The sequence below is a fragment of the Phyllopteryx taeniolatus genome, chromosome 2 (assembly GCF_024500385.1).
Source record: "Phyllopteryx taeniolatus isolate TA_2022b chromosome 2, UOR_Ptae_1.2, whole genome shotgun sequence".
NCBI classification, from domain to species: Eukaryota; Metazoa; Chordata; class Actinopteri; order Syngnathiformes; family Syngnathidae; genus Phyllopteryx; species Phyllopteryx taeniolatus.
In genome coordinates this window covers 20,526,650-20,544,379 of record NC_084503.1, presented here as the reverse complement: position 1 = coordinate 20,544,379, position 17,730 = coordinate 20,526,650, and the positions used below count along the sequence as shown (strand labels likewise).

General features: G+C 43.2%; 3 protein-coding genes across 3 annotated transcripts; all 3 read right to left on the bottom strand.

Annotated features, from left to right (window-relative positions):
• Positions 1-148: 148 nt before the first annotated feature.
• On the bottom strand, positions 149-2,225 carry LOC133473322 (gastrula zinc finger protein XlCGF8.2DB-like). Its single transcript, XM_061764970.1, has 2 exons — positions 1,844-2,225; positions 149-1,299 (listed from the first exon to the last, which is right to left on the bottom strand). The coding sequence occupies exons 1-2, from the start codon at positions 1,857-1,859 to the stop codon at positions 380-382; spliced, it is 936 nt and encodes a 311-aa protein (XP_061620954.1). The 5' UTR covers positions 1,860-2,225; the 3' UTR covers positions 149-379.
• A 1,882-nt stretch (positions 2,226-4,107) lies between these two features.
• Positions 4,108-7,728, bottom strand: LOC133473265 (oocyte zinc finger protein XlCOF20-like). Its single transcript, XM_061764863.1, has 2 exons — positions 7,296-7,728; positions 4,108-6,136 (listed from the first exon to the last, which is right to left on the bottom strand). Exons 1-2 carry the CDS (start codon positions 7,489-7,491, stop codon positions 5,181-5,183), a joined length of 1,152 nt encoding a protein of 383 aa, XP_061620847.1. The 5' UTR covers positions 7,492-7,728; the 3' UTR covers positions 4,108-5,180.
• A 4,393-nt stretch (positions 7,729-12,121) lies between these two features.
• LOC133473282 (zinc finger protein 12-like) lies at positions 12,122-16,315 on the bottom strand. The gene is made up of 2 exons (XM_061764897.1): positions 15,842-16,315; positions 12,122-13,378 (listed from the first exon to the last, which is right to left on the bottom strand). The coding sequence occupies exons 1-2, from the start codon at positions 16,032-16,034 to the stop codon at positions 12,516-12,518; spliced, it is 1,056 nt and encodes a 351-aa protein (XP_061620881.1). The 5' UTR covers positions 16,035-16,315; the 3' UTR covers positions 12,122-12,515.
• Between the last annotated feature and the right edge of the window lie 1,415 nt (positions 16,316-17,730).

Sequence of the window (17,730 nt, the reverse complement as noted above, 5' to 3'; positions counted from 1 at the left end):
GGGAGAGGGAAGTCTGGGCGTCCTTGCTAAAGCTACTGCCCCCGCGACCCGACCTCGGATAAGCGGTAGAAAATGGATGGATGGATGGATGGATTGCCCCGATCTGTTTCAGACCCTAGAATCGGAACAAATTCACTCTTAACACACCTCATACTCAAGGACAATTTTATAGGATAATCTTGAAGACATGAAATTATCTGGCATTTCCCGTGCTCGGTTGGAAAGGGGCAAAAATCGGCACAAAAACAGACTGATTGTCTTTAGGTGTGTACCGGGCTTAACAGCATATCATTATAGCAAACCACACACAATGTAAATGCATCCTCTGGGTTCAACGTTATAAATCAGTCCTAGAAGTTTTTAATCAGACACACTATAGCTAAACACTCTCATTAGAGTGTTTTTTCATGTGCTGAATGAATGACGTATGGTAACTAAAACTTGTGCTGCAGACTGAACATGAAAAAGGTTTTTCTCCGCTGTGTGATCTCATGTGTTCTCTCAAAGTCGCCTTTTGTGAGAATCTTTGACCGCAAACTGAGCAGGCGAAAGGTTTCTCCCCAGTGTGCGTTCTCATGTGTTGAACCAAACCTGAACGAACACGAAAACTTGCGTTGCAGACCGAGCAGGAATATGGCTTCTCTCCAGTGTGTGTCCTTGTGTGTGCTACAAAATTCCCCTTTATAGAGAACCTTTTAGCACAGAACAAGCAGGTAAAAGGTTTCTCCCCAGTGTGTGTTGTCATGTGTCGAGCCAAAGCTGAACTATCGTTAAAACTTCTGTCGCAGACCGAGCAGGAATGTGTTTTTTCTCCGGTGTGTGTCCTTGTGTGCGTTGTCAGGCTTCCTTTCTGTGTGAAACCTTTACCGCAAAGTGAGCACATGAAAGGTTTCTCTCCTGTGTGACATCTCATGTGTCTTTCCAATGTTGACTTGTTGATGAAAGTCTTATCACACTGAGAACATGTCAAGTGTTTGTTGTCAGTATGACATATCGTATCACCTTTAGAGTGTTCATCGTCAGCGTCAGGAGAGCGTGACGAAGTGTCGTCGCTCACTGATGATGGAGCTAAGTGGCTGTCTGCTTGGGATCGTCTCTTCTCACTTTGACTGTGATGAAGCTGTGAAGAGTGAGGCTCGTCTTCATCATCCTCACTCTTCACAATGACATGGATCACTGGAAACCTGCTGATATCAGCCTCCTCCTCTTCCTCTTTAACATGAGGGAGTTCTGGTTCCTCCTCTTCCACGCTCGAGTGCCGCTGTTGCTGCTCAGCATTAAGGTCTTCTTCCCTGATAGCTACAGGACACAAGAAGGCAAAAAACATGGTTTGGCAAAGTTTAGCTTTAATTAGTCAAGTCAAATTATTATTGTGTAGTCTCCAATGTTGAATGCTACTTAAGTCCTACAATTTGAAATTCTATGTCATGGGTGAAAGAAGTCCATTGTTATCACAGAATAGATAGAGCTCAGATTTTTTTTCAGATTTTGAGTGAAATTGTAGGATAAACCTAAGAATAACTTAATTTGACCGTCTCTGAACTTTTGAATAGACTCGTCCCACTGTTTTATGTTTTTATACTTTTTGCACCACTTGGTGTCCTTTAACAAGGATCTGAACAGCAAAATTCACAACATGACAGACAGCATGGTTATAGCACAGGTGTGCCTGTCACCACAACGAATAGAATTAGAACTTATTGTTTGGGGTTAGCGTGCACTGCGTTTTCTTCACGAGAATTTCATTCGGGCAATTAACAAATGTCAAATATTTAGCAACAGTGTAAAATGATTAAAAAAGAAAGAAAGCTACTCGACAAGTGAGAGGAAGAAGCGCACAAACCTGCTCTGTGCGTCATGAAAACTGCGTCCAGTCGTTGACGTTGTCACTCGTTCTCCTCTTTTGCCTCCTAGTACTCTATCATTCTTGCACACGATAATCACAACGGTTTACATTCACATTTGCGCTCTGATTTAGCAAGACATCGCTAACACACGCGCCGCTTTGTTGGTAGCTACGGAGCTAAGCTAACTCGAGAGCTCCATAGTAAAAAGACAGATTTATTCTGAATGAATGATGATTACTCTGTCATATGACGAAAATGAGCATCGAAAAAAAGCCGAACGAAATAATGAGTACGATAATATGGATTGTGACTGGCTGACTGTTTACGACTTGCCAGCTTCCGCATTTTACTTCTTCGTTAGATGTTTACGTAAATTCGTCCGCGCAACCTAAAACCACTCTGCCGCCTACCGGGCGGGGGTGGCAAAAGTACTCAGGTGGAAGCTGGAGCAATGCAGAAGTACCCAACATCAGCAGACAAAGCTCAAGTGAAGCAGAAACAGGTCAAGGCAAAGCAGAGGCTCGGGTGGAGTCAGTCACTGGCTACGATGTGAGACCCGGTTAAGGAGAGGGAAACACCCAAAGTGTCCCAACCTTTTATTGAATGTGGTTTTCCATTTGTCCCGGTTACGTATTCTGACCACAATGGTGTTTTTCCCTTGAAGGAGGCGTTTGTAGTGTCCAATTCCACAGCTGATGATACGTTCCAGGGTCCCCCATCCAAGTACAGGTTGCACGCTGCTGACTCCACCAATCCACAGGTGAACAGGTTGTATGGCTCGGTACACCATCATAGACAGCTTGGACAAGGAATCGTATGCGATGGGGCTCTGCCTTCCACAGCACTGCCCATGTGAGTCTGTGGTAGATTGCAGGCTCCCATCTTGTCCAGGCTCCCTGATGCCACATTCCAACCATCCTGCTGACCTGCTCCTCCTCTTTATTATTATTACTACAAGCTTCTCCTATGCAGCTATTTGTTGAAGAAGAAGAATCGCCTTTTATTGTCATGAACATGCATGCGTGCACACAAAATTTGTTCTCTGCTGCTAAAATACCATTGACAGTGGTGGGATTCGAACCCACGCCGACGGAGAGACTGGAGCCTTAACCCAGCGCCTTAGACCGCACGGCCACCCTACCTTGCTTGAACCTATAACCTGAGGTGTTTCACAAGGTTTGTCGTTTTGCCACAACCCGTTTTTCCACAAACCTCGTCTTGGCATCTTGTGGAGCTGAAATAGCTGCGCACATTACTCCGTTTATGCTCTGCCATAATTCCATTGTACAGACACAGAGACTGAGGGATTGACTGAGCAGTGTAGCGTGCCACTGTGCTTACGCATTACGCACTTATATTCAAGCGGAAGTAGTTCCCTCTAACCGCGGATCATTTAGATGAGATCTCAATAGTTAGTTTCCGCTGTGTTACTGATATACATTACTTCAAATGACTGAAGTATCCAAGGTATGGATGTTTTGATTTGAGAATGGATTTGAAATCAAAGATCTGGTCGGATTAGATTGGTAAATTATTTCAAAAGTGTTATGCTTTCTGGCCTGCCTTGATGCAAATGGTCAATGACGTCCTTCGGGGGCGTGCACAGATCGACCCAAAGTGGTGCTCAAGCACCAGCCCTTTTTCCCTTGGTGAAATAAGTGCCCTTTTTGGTCCAGCACCTGCCCTCTTGGCAAGGACATTTTCTTGTTGACAAATTGTCACGTTGTGACACATTGTTCAGCACCTCCCAGTAGACAAGTACTTGAATGAATGTTGCTGCCCGCCTAGCTATGCCACCCTGTGCGGCTGCATGTATTGCACATGCCAGAAAACGCCACTGGCGGCGCTCCAAACAGTTCAGAAGGGAACACAGGATGCTGTTTGCAGACATGCTGGGAAACACCTTACGCACGCTCCATCGAGAAGTGGGGTAGCATTCCAGAACAGCCTTGATTGAACTTTTATTTTGTTACTTTGTTATGTAATGTGTTCTGAGAGGAAACCTTCAACAAGCTGGCCTGTAGCCTTCTATAACTGTTTGGAAATATATATATTTTTTTTTACTCCAAATCATAGATTGATAATCATTTTTGCAGTATTATTTGGTATAATCTACTGTCACTATTTAAATACTATACACCCAGTACTAAAGTAACATTTCTAACTAATAGTCTACTTTTGAAGGAATACTGTAACGTAAATGACGAGGCATATGATTATTATGATTACAGTCTGGCCTTGAACACACACAACAATGACATTAAATATAAACTTTTATTCAAATTTATTTTGAAAGCTGTGTGAAACTATTTCATACATAATATCAAACATCATGAATTTGGTCAACATTTTAAATAATTTTCTATATATAGATTTTCATTTGATCAATATCAGACGTCATGAGGACATCATTTTTAAACTATATTTCAACCTCGTAGACATCCTGGAGAAGTCTTAACTGGATGCCTTGAAGACGCCCTAAAAAGATGTCAGAAAAACATCCATCCTTCACCCACCAATGATCTCTCGCACGTTTTATTTATTTATTTTTTACAGCAGACCATAATGTAGAAAAGACGTCGTTTCAATGACGGCTTGCTTTGTGGGTGCTAGTTAACTTCGCTCACGAGCCAACAAGCAAATCTTTAATCTAAACTAACTCAATACATAAACATAAAATGTAAACATCTAAAAACAGAAAATTCTAACTATTTCTAATTAACATAGAATTATAATTCTATGTTCTGCTCTCTTCACTTAAAAAATACAAGCTTTTATTTCCAATACTGTATATTTAATGTCAGAATTATTTTTTTTGCCACTTTCAAGTAATTTATACAAAACAGCCTCGATATCGTAAGGCTTAAAATTAAACTAAGTTTTCTGTCCGAGAATGTTTGACCAGCTCATCAGAGCTCAAGAGAAAATCCTGCCAGATTGCTTCAATGTAAATAATTTTATATACATATAATAATAATCCATATTTTTTAAATAATGTACAGTATTTGATAGCTGTAAAACCCCATAAGAACGATCGCTCTGTATATGTATATATATAAATAGGATTTCCGACACAGACATGTAGATATGAACCTCCCATAAAAAAAGTGGGCACGGTAGGTGAAAGGCAATTTAGCAAACTGTAAATTGGAACTGGGCACTTTGACCTGCAGTCTAAATTCAGCCTATGGTATAACTTGATATAGTAACCACTGTTGTGGTCCTTATAATATTTAATTTATTTAATTTAATTTGGCTATTAGGGTGTTAGGAGTGTGAGGACACTGTGGTATGTACAAAAAGAAATATCCCCGTGCTGCTCCATTTTATTTTTTATAGTCCTGCAGCTTCATTGGTACGACTGCTACACTTCACACCAGGACACTTGTGTTTAGCAAGCTGGTAGTTGTATAAGAATCCTTCATGACACACGCCGCAACTAAACACTTTCTCGCCAGTGTGTATTTTCATGTGTCGTGTCAACTGTGTCTTTACAGAGAACCTTTTACCACAAACGGAGCAGGGAAAGGGTTTTTCTCCAGTGTGCACTTTCAAGTGGGTCACCAAAGCTGAACGATGAGTAAAGTTGGTGTTGCACATGGAGCAGGTAAAAGGTTTCTCTCCGGTATGTCTTCTCAAGTGCCTCATCATTGCCGAACTATCACTAAATGTTTTAGTGCACACCGAGCAGCTGAATGGCTTTTCTCCGGTGTGCGTTCTCATGTGTTTCTTCAAACTGCCCTTCTGGGAGAATCTTCCGCCACAAACTGAGCAGATAAATGGTTTTTCTCCCGTGTGTGTTCTGGTGTGTGTGGTCAAATGCTCATTTCGAGAAAATCCTTTTCCGCACACCAAGCAAATGAAGGGTTTTTCTCGAGCGTGACATCTCGTGTCATTGTCACCTAACTTTTTCCCACAATCAGAACATCTCACATGCGTGTTGTGACTGTGACATGTCACATCACCTTTAGCGTGTTCGTCGTCAGTGTCAAGAGAGTGTGATGTTGTGTCATCACTATTTGACAGTGGAGCTAAGAGGCTGTCCGCTTGGGATGTTCTGCTCTCACTTTGACTGCGATGAAGCTGTGAGGAGCGAGGCTCGTCTTCATCATCCTCACTCTTCACGACGACACGAAACAAAGGCAGCTCCAGCCCTTGCCCCTCCTCGCCCTCCTGACTGCTCCACACGTCCTCCTTTTCCTCTTTAACATGGAGGGGATCGGGCTCCTGCTGCTCCACGATGAAGCACCGCTCCTGCAGCGAAGGGGGCACATCTTCATCACTGAGGCCTACAAGACACAAGAGTACAAACACACAGGGTTTGAAAAAGTCAAGCTTCACAATTTCTTACTGTGGAACAATATCTTGATAGAGAACCCTAGTACTAAGGTACTTATTTGGTCAAAATGAAACACCTTAATCTACTTTAATATAATCCCTTGGCACCAAGATGCCATAAAATGGTGACAAAGCACTACTTTCTTTCTAAATCCAGCTCATCAACTCACTTCAGCATAGTTCCTTGGTACCAAGATGGCACAAAGTGCTGGCTTGAGCACAAAACGTTTAAGGCCTGGACTGACACTATTTAGTAGAACACAATTACATTGTTACGTTGCATGAATGCCAACAGGTGGGTATGCAAGTTAACAGTACCTTCTGCCATCTAGTGGAAGAGTATTTAGTGGTTCTGCCTGCCACTATACATTGGTGACATAGATAGATGAACAAAGCTACATTATATTTAGCAAGAAATAATAATTTTCCGACTAAATGGAATGATTTCCAGCAGCACACCTGACAATCTTTCACGGCACACTAACGTGCTGCGGCAAAGTGGTTGGGAATCACTGCGTGTGAATGGTTGTGTATTTATATGTGCCCTGCGATTGGCTGGCAACCAGTTCAGGGTGTAACCCGCCTCTCGCCCAAAAACATCTGGGATAGGCTCCAGCACGCCCGTGAACCTAGTGAGGATAACCGGTACGGAAAATGAATGAATGAATGAATGAAACCAGGGGTGTGAAACTCATTTTTTTTCGTGGACCACATCGTAGTTATGGTTTCCCTCAGAGGACCGTTATAACTTTGCACCCATATAGAATGTATGATCACTTCATATTATTACGTACACACAACAAATTGATGGATAACTAGTTGTGAAATCAGAATCCGGTTTAAAAGTGACGACAATTCCCAGTTCTGGTATTTTAGCAAGAAGCATAAAATGGCTGCAAATCTAATTCACGGACCAAATAAAATGATGTGGCGGACCGGATCTGGCCCCCAGGCCTTAAGATTGACACCTGTGGTTTAAAACCACAAATGTAGCGCTAACTATGATCTCAAAACACCTAACTATAATTTCAAAATTATTACTTCAACGTGAAAGAATATCAAAGCTGGTTGCAACGTTACCAAACAAGTGACCTGAAGAAGGGAACAAACCCGATTTGTGTAACACAACTTGAGGCTTCTTGAAAACTGCGTCCAGGAGATGACGTTGTCGCTCGTTTTCCTCTTTCGTCCGACAAAGTTCGTCCTCGTATTCTGCTATCGTTCTTTCAAAAACGACAAATATTTCTTCGACGGCTGCACTCAGTCGCTGATTGAGCAACGCTCTCAGCATTTCGACTTTACACATTTTTGGCACGACGCTCACACGCGAGCTCTGCTTTGCGATGTCTCGCTAACGTCGTCGCTAGCAAGCTAAGCTACCTCGGGCGTTTACGATCTCACCAGGACACGAAGAAGGAAAGATATTTTAATGTTTTGAATCCCACTGAAGTATGAGGATTTCAGGGTAAATGCAACAATAAACGCAAGAATACGAACTTCTTAACCATCGAGACCTGCTTCCTTCTTTTGGTTTCCGTTTTACCAGTTCCGGCAGACGAAACGTAACACGTGGTGCTTTACTGCCGCCCGCAGGTGTGTGGGGGTCATTACACGCTTGACCATGACTCAATTTCTGACAAATTTATTCATCCCAAGTTAACTTTGACATCAAATGACTTTCTCTGGTGTAATGACTTCTAAAGTCGTATTGTACAGATTCATTCAACACGTATGGAAATACTTTTCAGAATTCCAAGTTCTACTTTAGAGTCGCTCTTATGTAATGCTCTCATTCCTTGATGGTACATTTTGGGGTTTTGTGCCATTTGTTGTAATCATCAAAATTGTAATTAAATAAATCCATTAAGTATTCCACTCTGTTATGTTTTGTGTATATTTTGTTGTATGTTTATATTTGCTTTTATTTTGCTTTGTTATACTCTGCTGTCTGCAGCCAGGTAGACATTGCAAAAGAGATTCGGTTCTATATTGCCTTACCTATCCAGGACAAATAAAGGTTAAATCAAGAAATACACTACAGTGACTTAGGTTATGAGTTAAGTTAAATTACCATGGTCGTAACTCAATTTACTAGTCCATCAAAATCAACTCTCTCCATTCAAATGAATTGAAATGCCATTAATCCGTTCCAGCCTCCAATAAAGAAAATTAAATAAAACTAGAACTGTATTGTAAAATCTTCTTCTTTTCCTTTCGGCTTGTCCCGTTAGGGGTCGCCACAGCGCGTCATCCTTTTCCATGAGAGCCTATCTCCTGCATCCTCCTCTCGAACACCAACTGCCATCATGTCTTCCCTCACGACATCCATCAACCTTCTCTTTGGTCTTCCTCTAGCTCTCTTGCCTGGCAGCTCCATCCTCATCATCCTTCTACCAATATACTCACTCTCTCTCCTCTGGACGTGTCCAAACCATTGAAGTCTGCTCTCTCTAACTTTGTCTCCAAAACATCGAACCTTGGCTGTCCCTCTGATGAGCTCATTTCTAATTTTATCCAACCTGGTCACTCCGAGAGCGAACCTCAACATCTTCATTTCCGCCACCTCCAGCTCTGCTTCCTGTTTTCTCTTCAGTGCCACTGTCTCTAATCCGTACATCATGGCTGGCCTCACCACTGTTTTATAAACTTTGCCCTTCATCCTAGCAGAGACTCTTCTGTCACATAACACACCTGACACCTTCCTCCACCCGTTCCAACCTGCTTGGACCCGTTTCTTCACTTCCTGACCACACTCACCATTGCTCTGGACGGTTGACCCCAAGTATTTAAAGTCCTCTACCCTTGCCATCTCTTCTCCCTGTAGCCTCATTCTTCCCCCACCACCCCTCTCATTCATGCACATATATTCTGTTTTACTTCGGCTAATCTTCATTCCTCTGCTTTCCACTGCATGCCTCCATCTTTCTAACTGTTCCTCCAGCTGCTCCCTGCTTTCACTGCAGATCACAATGTCATCTGCAAACATCATGGTCCACGGGGATTCCAGTCTAACCTCATCTGTCAGCCTATCCATCACCACTGCAAAAAGGAAGGGGCTCAGGGCTGATCCCTGATGCAGTCCCACGTCCACCTTAAATTCTTCTGTCACACCGACAGCACACCTCACCGCTGTTCTGCTGCCCTCGTACATGTCCTGTATTATTCTAACATACTTCTCTGCCACTCCAGACTTCCGCATGCAGTACCACAGTTCCTCTCTGGGTACTCTGTCATAGGCTTTCTCTAGATCTACAAAGACAAAATGTAGCTCCTTCTGACCTTCTCTGTACTTTTCCATCAACATCCTCAAGGCAAATAATGCATCTGTGGTACTATTTCTAGGCATGAAACCATACTGTTGCTCGCAAATACTCACTTCTGTCCTGAGTCTAGCCTCCACTACTCTTTCCCATAACTTCATTGTGTGGCTCATCAACTTTATTCCTCTATAGTTGCCACAGCTCTGCACATCACCTTTGTTCTTAAAAATGGGCACCAGTACACTTTTCCTCCATTCCTCAGGCATCTTCTCACGCACTAGAATTCTATTGAACAAGCTGGTCAAAATCTCCACAGCCACCTCTCCTAGATGCTTCCATACCTCCACAGGAATGTCATCAGGACCAACTGCCTTTCCATTTTTCATTCTCTTTAATGCCTTTCTAACTTCCCCCTTACTAATCATTGCCACTTCCTGGTCCACCACACTTGCCTCTTCTACTCCTCCCTTCTCTATCATTTTCCTCATTCATCAACTCCTCGAAGTATTCTTTCCATCTACCTAGCACACTGCTGGCACCAGTCAACATATTTCCATCTCTATCCTTAATCACCCTAACCTGCTGCACATCCTTCCCATCTCTATCCCTCTGTCTGGCCAGCCTGTATAGATCCTTTTCTCCTTCTTTAGTGTCCAACCTGCCATACATGTCATCATATGCCTCTTGTTTTGCCTTTGCCACCTCTACCTTTGCCCTGTGTCGCATCTCAATGTATTCCTTTCGCCTCTCCTCGGTCCTCTCAGTGTTCCACTTCTTCTTAGCTAACCGTTTTCCTTGTATGATTTCCTGTACTGTGAGGTTCCACCACCAAGTCTCCTTCTCTCCTTTCCTGCCAGAAGATACACCAAGTACTCTCCTGCCTGCTTCTCTGATCACCTTGGCTGCAGTGGTCCAGTCTTCTGGAAGCTCTTCCCGTCCACCGAGAGCCTGTATCACCTCTTCCCGAAAAGCTGAACAACACTCGTCCTGTCTCAGCTTCCACCACATGGTTCTCTTCTCTGCCTTTGTCTTCCTAATTTTCCTCCCCACCACCAGAGTCATCTTACACACCACCATCCTATGCTGTCTAGCCACACTCTCCCCTACCACTACCTTACAGTTGGTAACCTCCTTCAGATTACATCGTCTGCACAAGATGTAATCCACCTGTGTGCTTCTACCTCCGCTCTTGTAGGTCACCCTATGTTCGTGCCTCTTCTGGAAAAAAGTGTTCACTACAGCCATTTGCATCCTTGTTGCAAAGTCTACCACCATCTGTCCCTCCAAGTTCCTTTCCTGGATACCGTACTTACCCATCACTTCTTCATCACCCTTATTACCTTCACCAACATGTCCATTACAATCTGCACCAATTACGACTCTCTCTCTGTCTGGGATGCTCAGAACTACATCATCTAGCTCCTTCCAGAATTTCTCTTTCACCTCTAGGTCACATCCTACCTGTGGGGCATAGCCACTAATCACATTACACATAACACCCTCAATTTCAAATTTCAGCCTCATCACTCGATCTGATACTCTTTTCACCTCCAAGACATTCTTAGCCAACTCTTCTTTTAAAATAACCCCGACTCCATTTCTCTTCCCATCTACACCATGGTAAAATAATTTAAACCCTGCCCCTAAACTTCTAGCCTTAGTGCCTTTCCACCTGGTCTCCTGGACACACAATATATCAACCTTTCTCCTAATCATCATGTCAACCAACTCCCGAGATTTTCCTGTCATAGTCCCAACATTCAAAGTCCCCACATTCAGTTCTAGGCTCTGTGTTTTCCTCTTCTCTTTCTGCCGAAGAACCCGCTTTCCACCTCTTCTTCTTCTTCTTCTTTGACTTCGACTTCGACCCACAGTAGCTGAATTTCCAACAGCGCCCTGCAGGTTGACGGCGCCGGTGGCGGACGTTGTTAACCCGGGCCACGACCGATCCGGTATGGAATTCTTTGGATGAACGCTCATATTTGTTTGGCAAGGTTTTAAGCCGGATGCCCTTCCTGACGCAACCCTCTGCATTGGGACCGGCCTACAGTTTGCACTGACTTGTGCCCCCCATAGGGCTGGATTAGAACTGTATTGTAAAATATAAAAACAAAAAGACAATGTAAATGGTTTGGCAAAGTGTAATTAAGCTGAAATTCACATAAACGGCTGTAGATTCTTGTGTTGATGTGTGTCCTTTTTTAAGAGTTGTGGCCTCATGGTATGAGCGTCTCCTCCGTGCTCCTTGCCACTATTTTCATTTGCAATATGTGAATTTGGCTGTTTGTTCTGTTCAATAAACGGCTGAGAGTGAATCAGTGACTGAGGCTCTCCTTTTTTTGTCCTCATTTCACTTGAGCGGCGACATAACTGAAGATTGCAAATTTGCGCAACACAAAGCAAAACAACTTGTAAATTGAAGTACTTGTAAGTCAAGGTACCACCAAATCACTGTACTGAATATAATTTGTTTGGAATTGAACAAGTGAGATAAATTCAGGTTTTCCACAATATTCCAATGTATTGAGATGCACTTGTATATGCCATTGTTTAAAAGACAAGACAGTGCAGATGACAAAAAAATTAATGTGAAGTACTTTTGTACCAGTATACAGTACTGTGTTGGCTTGAAAATGAACAGCAAAAACATGTAAAAGACAGGACGCAGTCTAAGAGGATTTTCTTTTTTCCACGTTTAAGCAGCAATAGCTCATGTTGTATCATTTTGTGAATACTTACATCAAGATGTGACTCCAGAACAAAATTCTACAAAAAGCATTTTTTCATCTTAACAATATGATTGGAGATGAAAATACCTGAAAAATTTCCAAGTATTTAAGACATTCAGTGGTTAAGAACCATTAGCGACAACGTGGCGAAAAAATAAATCCCCACACACAAGTGACTTACAGTATAAGATGAAGCGTGGTGTTATGTGATTTATGGAAGTTAACCAAATTTCCATCGCAACATTTGTTTCTGAAAATAATGTTAAAATTAAAAGGAAATACACACACGCTTTTTTTCCCCTACTACTAATTTGAATCCATCATATTGAATCTCACTGACACTAAACTCTGTCTTGCTTGTGTCTTCTTGTCATGTGCTTGACCATCACTGAACGAACGCTAAAGCGTGCACCGCAGACTAAGCACGGAAACGGCTTCTCTCCAGTGTGCGTTCTTGAGTGTATCTTCAAATATCCTTTTTGGGAGAATGTTTTGAAACAGATGGGGCAACTATAAATGTCATCCTGCGCGTGCGCTCTCGTGTGTGTTCTTGTGTGTCTTAATAAGTTTCCCTTCTGAGAGAAGTTTTCACCACACACCAGGCAGGGATAAGGCTTCTCTCCAGTGTGTGTCCTCATGTGGTTATCCAGCGCTGAACGAACAGTAAAACCTGTGCCGCAGACTGAGCAGGTATACGGTTTCTCACCTGTATGGGATCTTGTGTGTCTTATTAAATGTCCCTTTCGAGAGAATCCTTTACCACAATACAAGCAGCTGAAAGGTTTCTCTCCGGTGTGGATAATCATGTGTTTTTTCAAGAGAGACTTGTAGACAAATGTTTTGTCACATTGAGAACATTCCCAGCGTGTGTTGTCATTGTGACATGTCACATCACATTTAGAGTGTTCATCATCAGGAGAGTGTGACGTTGTGTTGTCACCACCTGGCACTGGAGCTAACAGGCTGCCTGCTTGGGATCCTCTCCAGTCTCCATCACCTTCTTTTTCTTCATCATCATCATCATCATCATCACCGTCATCATCACTGTCATCAATCTTCACAGGAACACACATCACTGGAAACGAAGTGATGTCAGCCTCCTCTTCTTCCTCTTTAATGCAGATGAGCTCTTTTTCTTCCTCGCTAACGCGGTGGGGCTCTGGCTCCTCCTGTTGGTCAGGATGACCAGCGACTTCACCGGCCTCTGCAGGATGCAAGAAGACAAAAGACATGGTTTGGAATTGTCCTCTATTGTCATAAGTTTCCCACACTTTTTGACCATTGGGAGTCTGGTTGGTATTAATAGACGTCAAAAGTACTGGTGTTCAGTACTTCAGTAAAAGTACTGATACAAAACCTTCTGGTAAAAGTAGAAGTACTGAAGCTGCTCTTTTCTGTTTAATGCAGTGAACATTGGGACTTAGTCCATAGTCCATCCATCCATTTTCTACCGCTTATCCGGGTTCGGGTCGCGGGGGCAGTAGCTTTAGCAGGGACGCCCAGACTTCCCTCTCCCCAGCCACTTCATCCAGCTCTTCCGGGGGGATCCCGCGGCGTTCCCAGGCCAGCCGAAGGACGTAGTCTCTCCAGCGTGTCCTGGGTCGTCCCCGGGGTCTCCTCCCGGTGGGACGTGCCCGGAACACCTCACCAGGGAGGCATCCGAATCAGATGCCCCAGCCACCTCAGCTGGCTCCTCTCGATGTGGAGGAGCAGCGACTCTACTCTGAGATCCTCCCGGATGACCGAGCTTCTCACCCTCTCTCTAAGGGAGAGCCCGGACACCCTGCGGAGGAAACTCATTTCGGCCGCTTGTATCCGGGATCTCGTTCTTTCGGTCACGACCCACAGCTCGTGACCATAGGTGAGGGTAGGAACGTAGATCGACCGGTAAATTGAGAACTTCGCCTTTCGGCTTAGCTCCTTCTTCACCACAACGGACCGATACAAAGTCTGCATCACTGCAGACGCTACACCTATCCGCCTGTCGATCTCCTGTTCCATTCTTCCCTCACTCCTGAACAAGAGCCCAAGATACTTGAACTCCTCCACTTGGGGCAGGATCTCATCCCCGACCTGGAGAGGGCACGGCACCCTTTTCGACTGAGGACCATGGTCTCAGACTTGGAGGTGCTGATTCTCATCCCACCTTATTTGAGCTGTGACGTAAATGCCAGAAGCAGGTCTCATTTCCCCGTACGAGTTAGCGTACTCGGTTGGGTCACAAGCAAGCATGGGGTGTAATTGTCGCCTGTATTCAAAGCCTGGATGTTTCGTTTTTGGACAATAACGAGTGAAATAGTGAGGTAAAATAATTGTGTGTAGGCTTGTTTTGTTGGAATCGATCGGTGTAATTCTTTGTGGAGACAGCTACCTCAGGTAGGTGATTCATTTTCCACGATATTCACAAGTTCGGTGTGCTGTTTCTTCAGTTGATTGCATCGCTCACCTTTGAAATACATGTTTGGAAGATGACATAACAGAGGTGTTAGCGTTTATGAATCTTTTGTATGATCGGTGGCGCATGTCACCGTGAACTTTGATGGACACTGCTGGCTGTCAAAACAGTGAACACTTGCCATTACGCTGCCTTGTTTGTAGCTTTTTATCAGTCTTGGGACACTTGAAAAAAGGTTTTTGGAAGACGACGTTAGACAGGCGTTTGATTTTGTGACATAATAAAGGCTTTTTGTATGGTCATGGGGCTCTGCTTACCGCGACTATTATGTGCACAGCTTGGGGACTTTGATATGCTCGCCTGGTCATCACGCTGTATTCTATCATTTTAATTAATGACCGAGTAATGAATTTGCGATTTTTCAGCATATTAAATTAGCGATTGTACATAATTTTGGGGTGCTAGCTGCTGTTTGGTGGCTGACTGGTTAGCACGTCTGCCTTACGGTTCTGAGGACCCAGGTTCACATCCGACCTCGCCAGTGTGGAGTTTGCATGTTCTCCCCGTGTCTGCGTGGGTTTTCTCTGGGTACTCCGGTTTCCTCCCACATTCCAAAAACATAAATGGTAGGTTGATTGACAACTCTAAATTGCCCGTAGGTGTGAATATAAGTGCAAATGCTTGTTTGTCTATACAGTGTGCGCCCTGCGATTGGCCGGTGACCAGTTCAGGGTGTACCCAGCCTCTCACCCGATAGTTGTTCATGTGAAAGTGCAATGATATCCATCCATCCTGTTTATGTGCAATGCCAGTCCATCCATCCATCCATCCATCCATCCATTTCCTAAACCACTTATCCTCAATAGGGTTGCGGGTGTGCTGGCAGCTATTTCAGCTGACTTTGGACAAGAGGTTATTTTGAAAAATTATTTTCCTGTATTCAAATATACTTTTTAGGCACAAAACCTCTGGCTCGTTTTTGATAATCACTTAGGCCTACTACGTGACTATTTTAATGACGGTCATACTTGAATTGCTAAGTTTTTATCGAGGTAGTACTTAGTTTAAAAAGATTGAGAACCCCTGGTACAGAGGACTGACAGACTCACATACGGTAATATTACTTAGGAATTTTATAATGATGTAATATTGCATTTTGGTAGAGCCTCGCCCAACACTGGTGCAGAACGTAGATCAGTTCGGAAGAAATTCTGTGGCCTGGTTTCCCAGCACCCACCCATATATTAAGTGTATTAATCTAAGTAAACAAACCTGCTCTATGGAGTTCATCTTGAGTCTTGAAAACTGCGTCCAATAGTTGACGTTGACGCTCGTTCTCCTCTTTCGTCCGAGAAAGTTCCTCCTCGTACTCTGCTATCGTTCTTTCAAACACGACAAATATCTCTTCGACGGCTGCACTCAGTCGCTGATTGAGCAACGCTCTCAGAATTTCGACTTTACACATCTTCACACGACAATCACAACACTTCACACTCACACTTAAATGTCTGTTTAGTGATGTGTTGCTAACCAACGCCTCGCTTTGTTCGCAGCCAGCAAGCTAAGCTAGCCAGGAAAGCTACACAGGCGCGTTTATCCGAACACAAATAACTAATTATGTTTAATGTGTGATAAGAAAGTAAAATACAAGTACAAACACAGCAAAATGATTAATAATCTTGTTTGTCTCGGTTGTGTTGCGTCGCAGCAGCCTTTCGTCAACCACCACTGTCACGTGACAGGTGACGTGACTTCTTACGTCATTGCTACGTGACACGAACCGCTGACAGATAAAATACCCCAAAATAAAGAAATAATAAAATACAAATTTAGATATTGTAGTTTTAGATAAAGATTAATTTTAAATGCAGACCATCAAGGGGGAGATTCGGCATGATAACACTATATTGTACTTTGTAAAAACGATCAAATTATTAACTAAAAATTCGGATTTGTTATTTTAAATCCTTGTGCATTTTTATTTTGGTATTCAGAATGATACTAAATCATGAAGAGATTTCCACATATTTTAAACAGGTTGACATAAAAAAAAAACATCTCTCTTGCTCTTTCGTTTGGCTGTGTTGGAGTAGAGAAAGTGCTTAAAGAAAAAAATCATTCCAGCTATGCTCTATTCTTTCATTACAGCCACGTTTTCGCCGCACAGAAGACAAACAAGTCTGTTCTTTACTTTCGTGAACAGATACTGTATTCTGCCTCCCACCTGTCTTGAAAGCTCCTGTTTTCTCCCTTTTGTTTGGCCATTTTTTGTGAAGGAGAGGTGTACATTTTCCTGAGGATATACTGGCATACTGGTTGTTAATGACAGCAACAGAAAAGGAAGGGGCGTTTGCCGGTCTCTCTCAACTGACGCATCAACACACTAGCAAAGCATTCTAGAATTTGTCGTATTAGCAGTGAATCCACTACTCTATATACCGGAAGGAAAGGTTTAATACACACTTGATATGCCCTCATGGGCCAAACAAAAATTATCAAATGTCTCTCAGAGGGATGCAGAACTCTTGAAATATCTAAGATATTGGGGTGAGATCACAGAACCATCAATTGTTTGGTTGCGAATAGTCAACAGGTCACAAGAAACGTGTTGAGAGAAAAAGACGCACTGTTACTGCCATGGATTTGAGAAGAATCAGGCATTGTCATATTTCAGAACAGCAAACCTACCTGGAATACGTCGAAGTACAAGATGTTCAGGGTTTAGAGACATGGCCAAGGCAAGAAAATGTAAAAAAAAATAAAAGACCACCACTGAACAAGACACATCAGGTAAAGCCTCCAGACTAGGCCAAGAAATATCTGAAGACAGATTTCTCAAAGGTTTTATGGACTGATGAAATGAGAGTGACTCTTGATGAGTGGGCCTGTGGCCGGATCACTATTTCACGGCTCCACTTCGACTCAGACGGCAGTGAAGCGGAGGAGGGATTCTGGCATGGTCTAGTATTATTAAAAATGAGCTGATTGGACCTTTTCAGGTTCAAGATGCGCTCAAAATGAAATCCCAAACATACTGTCAGTTTTTAGAAGACACTTTCGTCAGGCAGTAGTACAGGAAGAAGTCTGCATCTTTCAAAAAGACGCTGACAAAAAAAAACTGATGACAGGGCCCAGTTCCTCACCTGACCTGAACCCATTTG

Coding starts and splice junctions, on each gene's coding strand:
- LOC133473265 (XM_061764863.1), bottom strand. CDS start 7,491: ATGTGTAAAGTCGAAATGCTGAGAGCGTTGCTCAATCAGCGACTGAGT. Junction 6,137..7,295: donor AGTTGTGTTACACAAATCGG/GTTTGTTCCCTT, acceptor TGTGTCTTGTAG/GCCTCAGTGATGAAGATGTG.
- LOC133473282 (XM_061764897.1), bottom strand. CDS start 16,034: ATGTGTAAAGTCGAAATTCTGAGAGCGTTGCTCAATCAGCGACTGAGT. Junction 13,379..15,841: donor AGATGAACTCCATAGAGCAG/GTTTGTTTACTT, acceptor TGCATCCTGCAG/AGGCCGGTGAAGTCGCTGGT.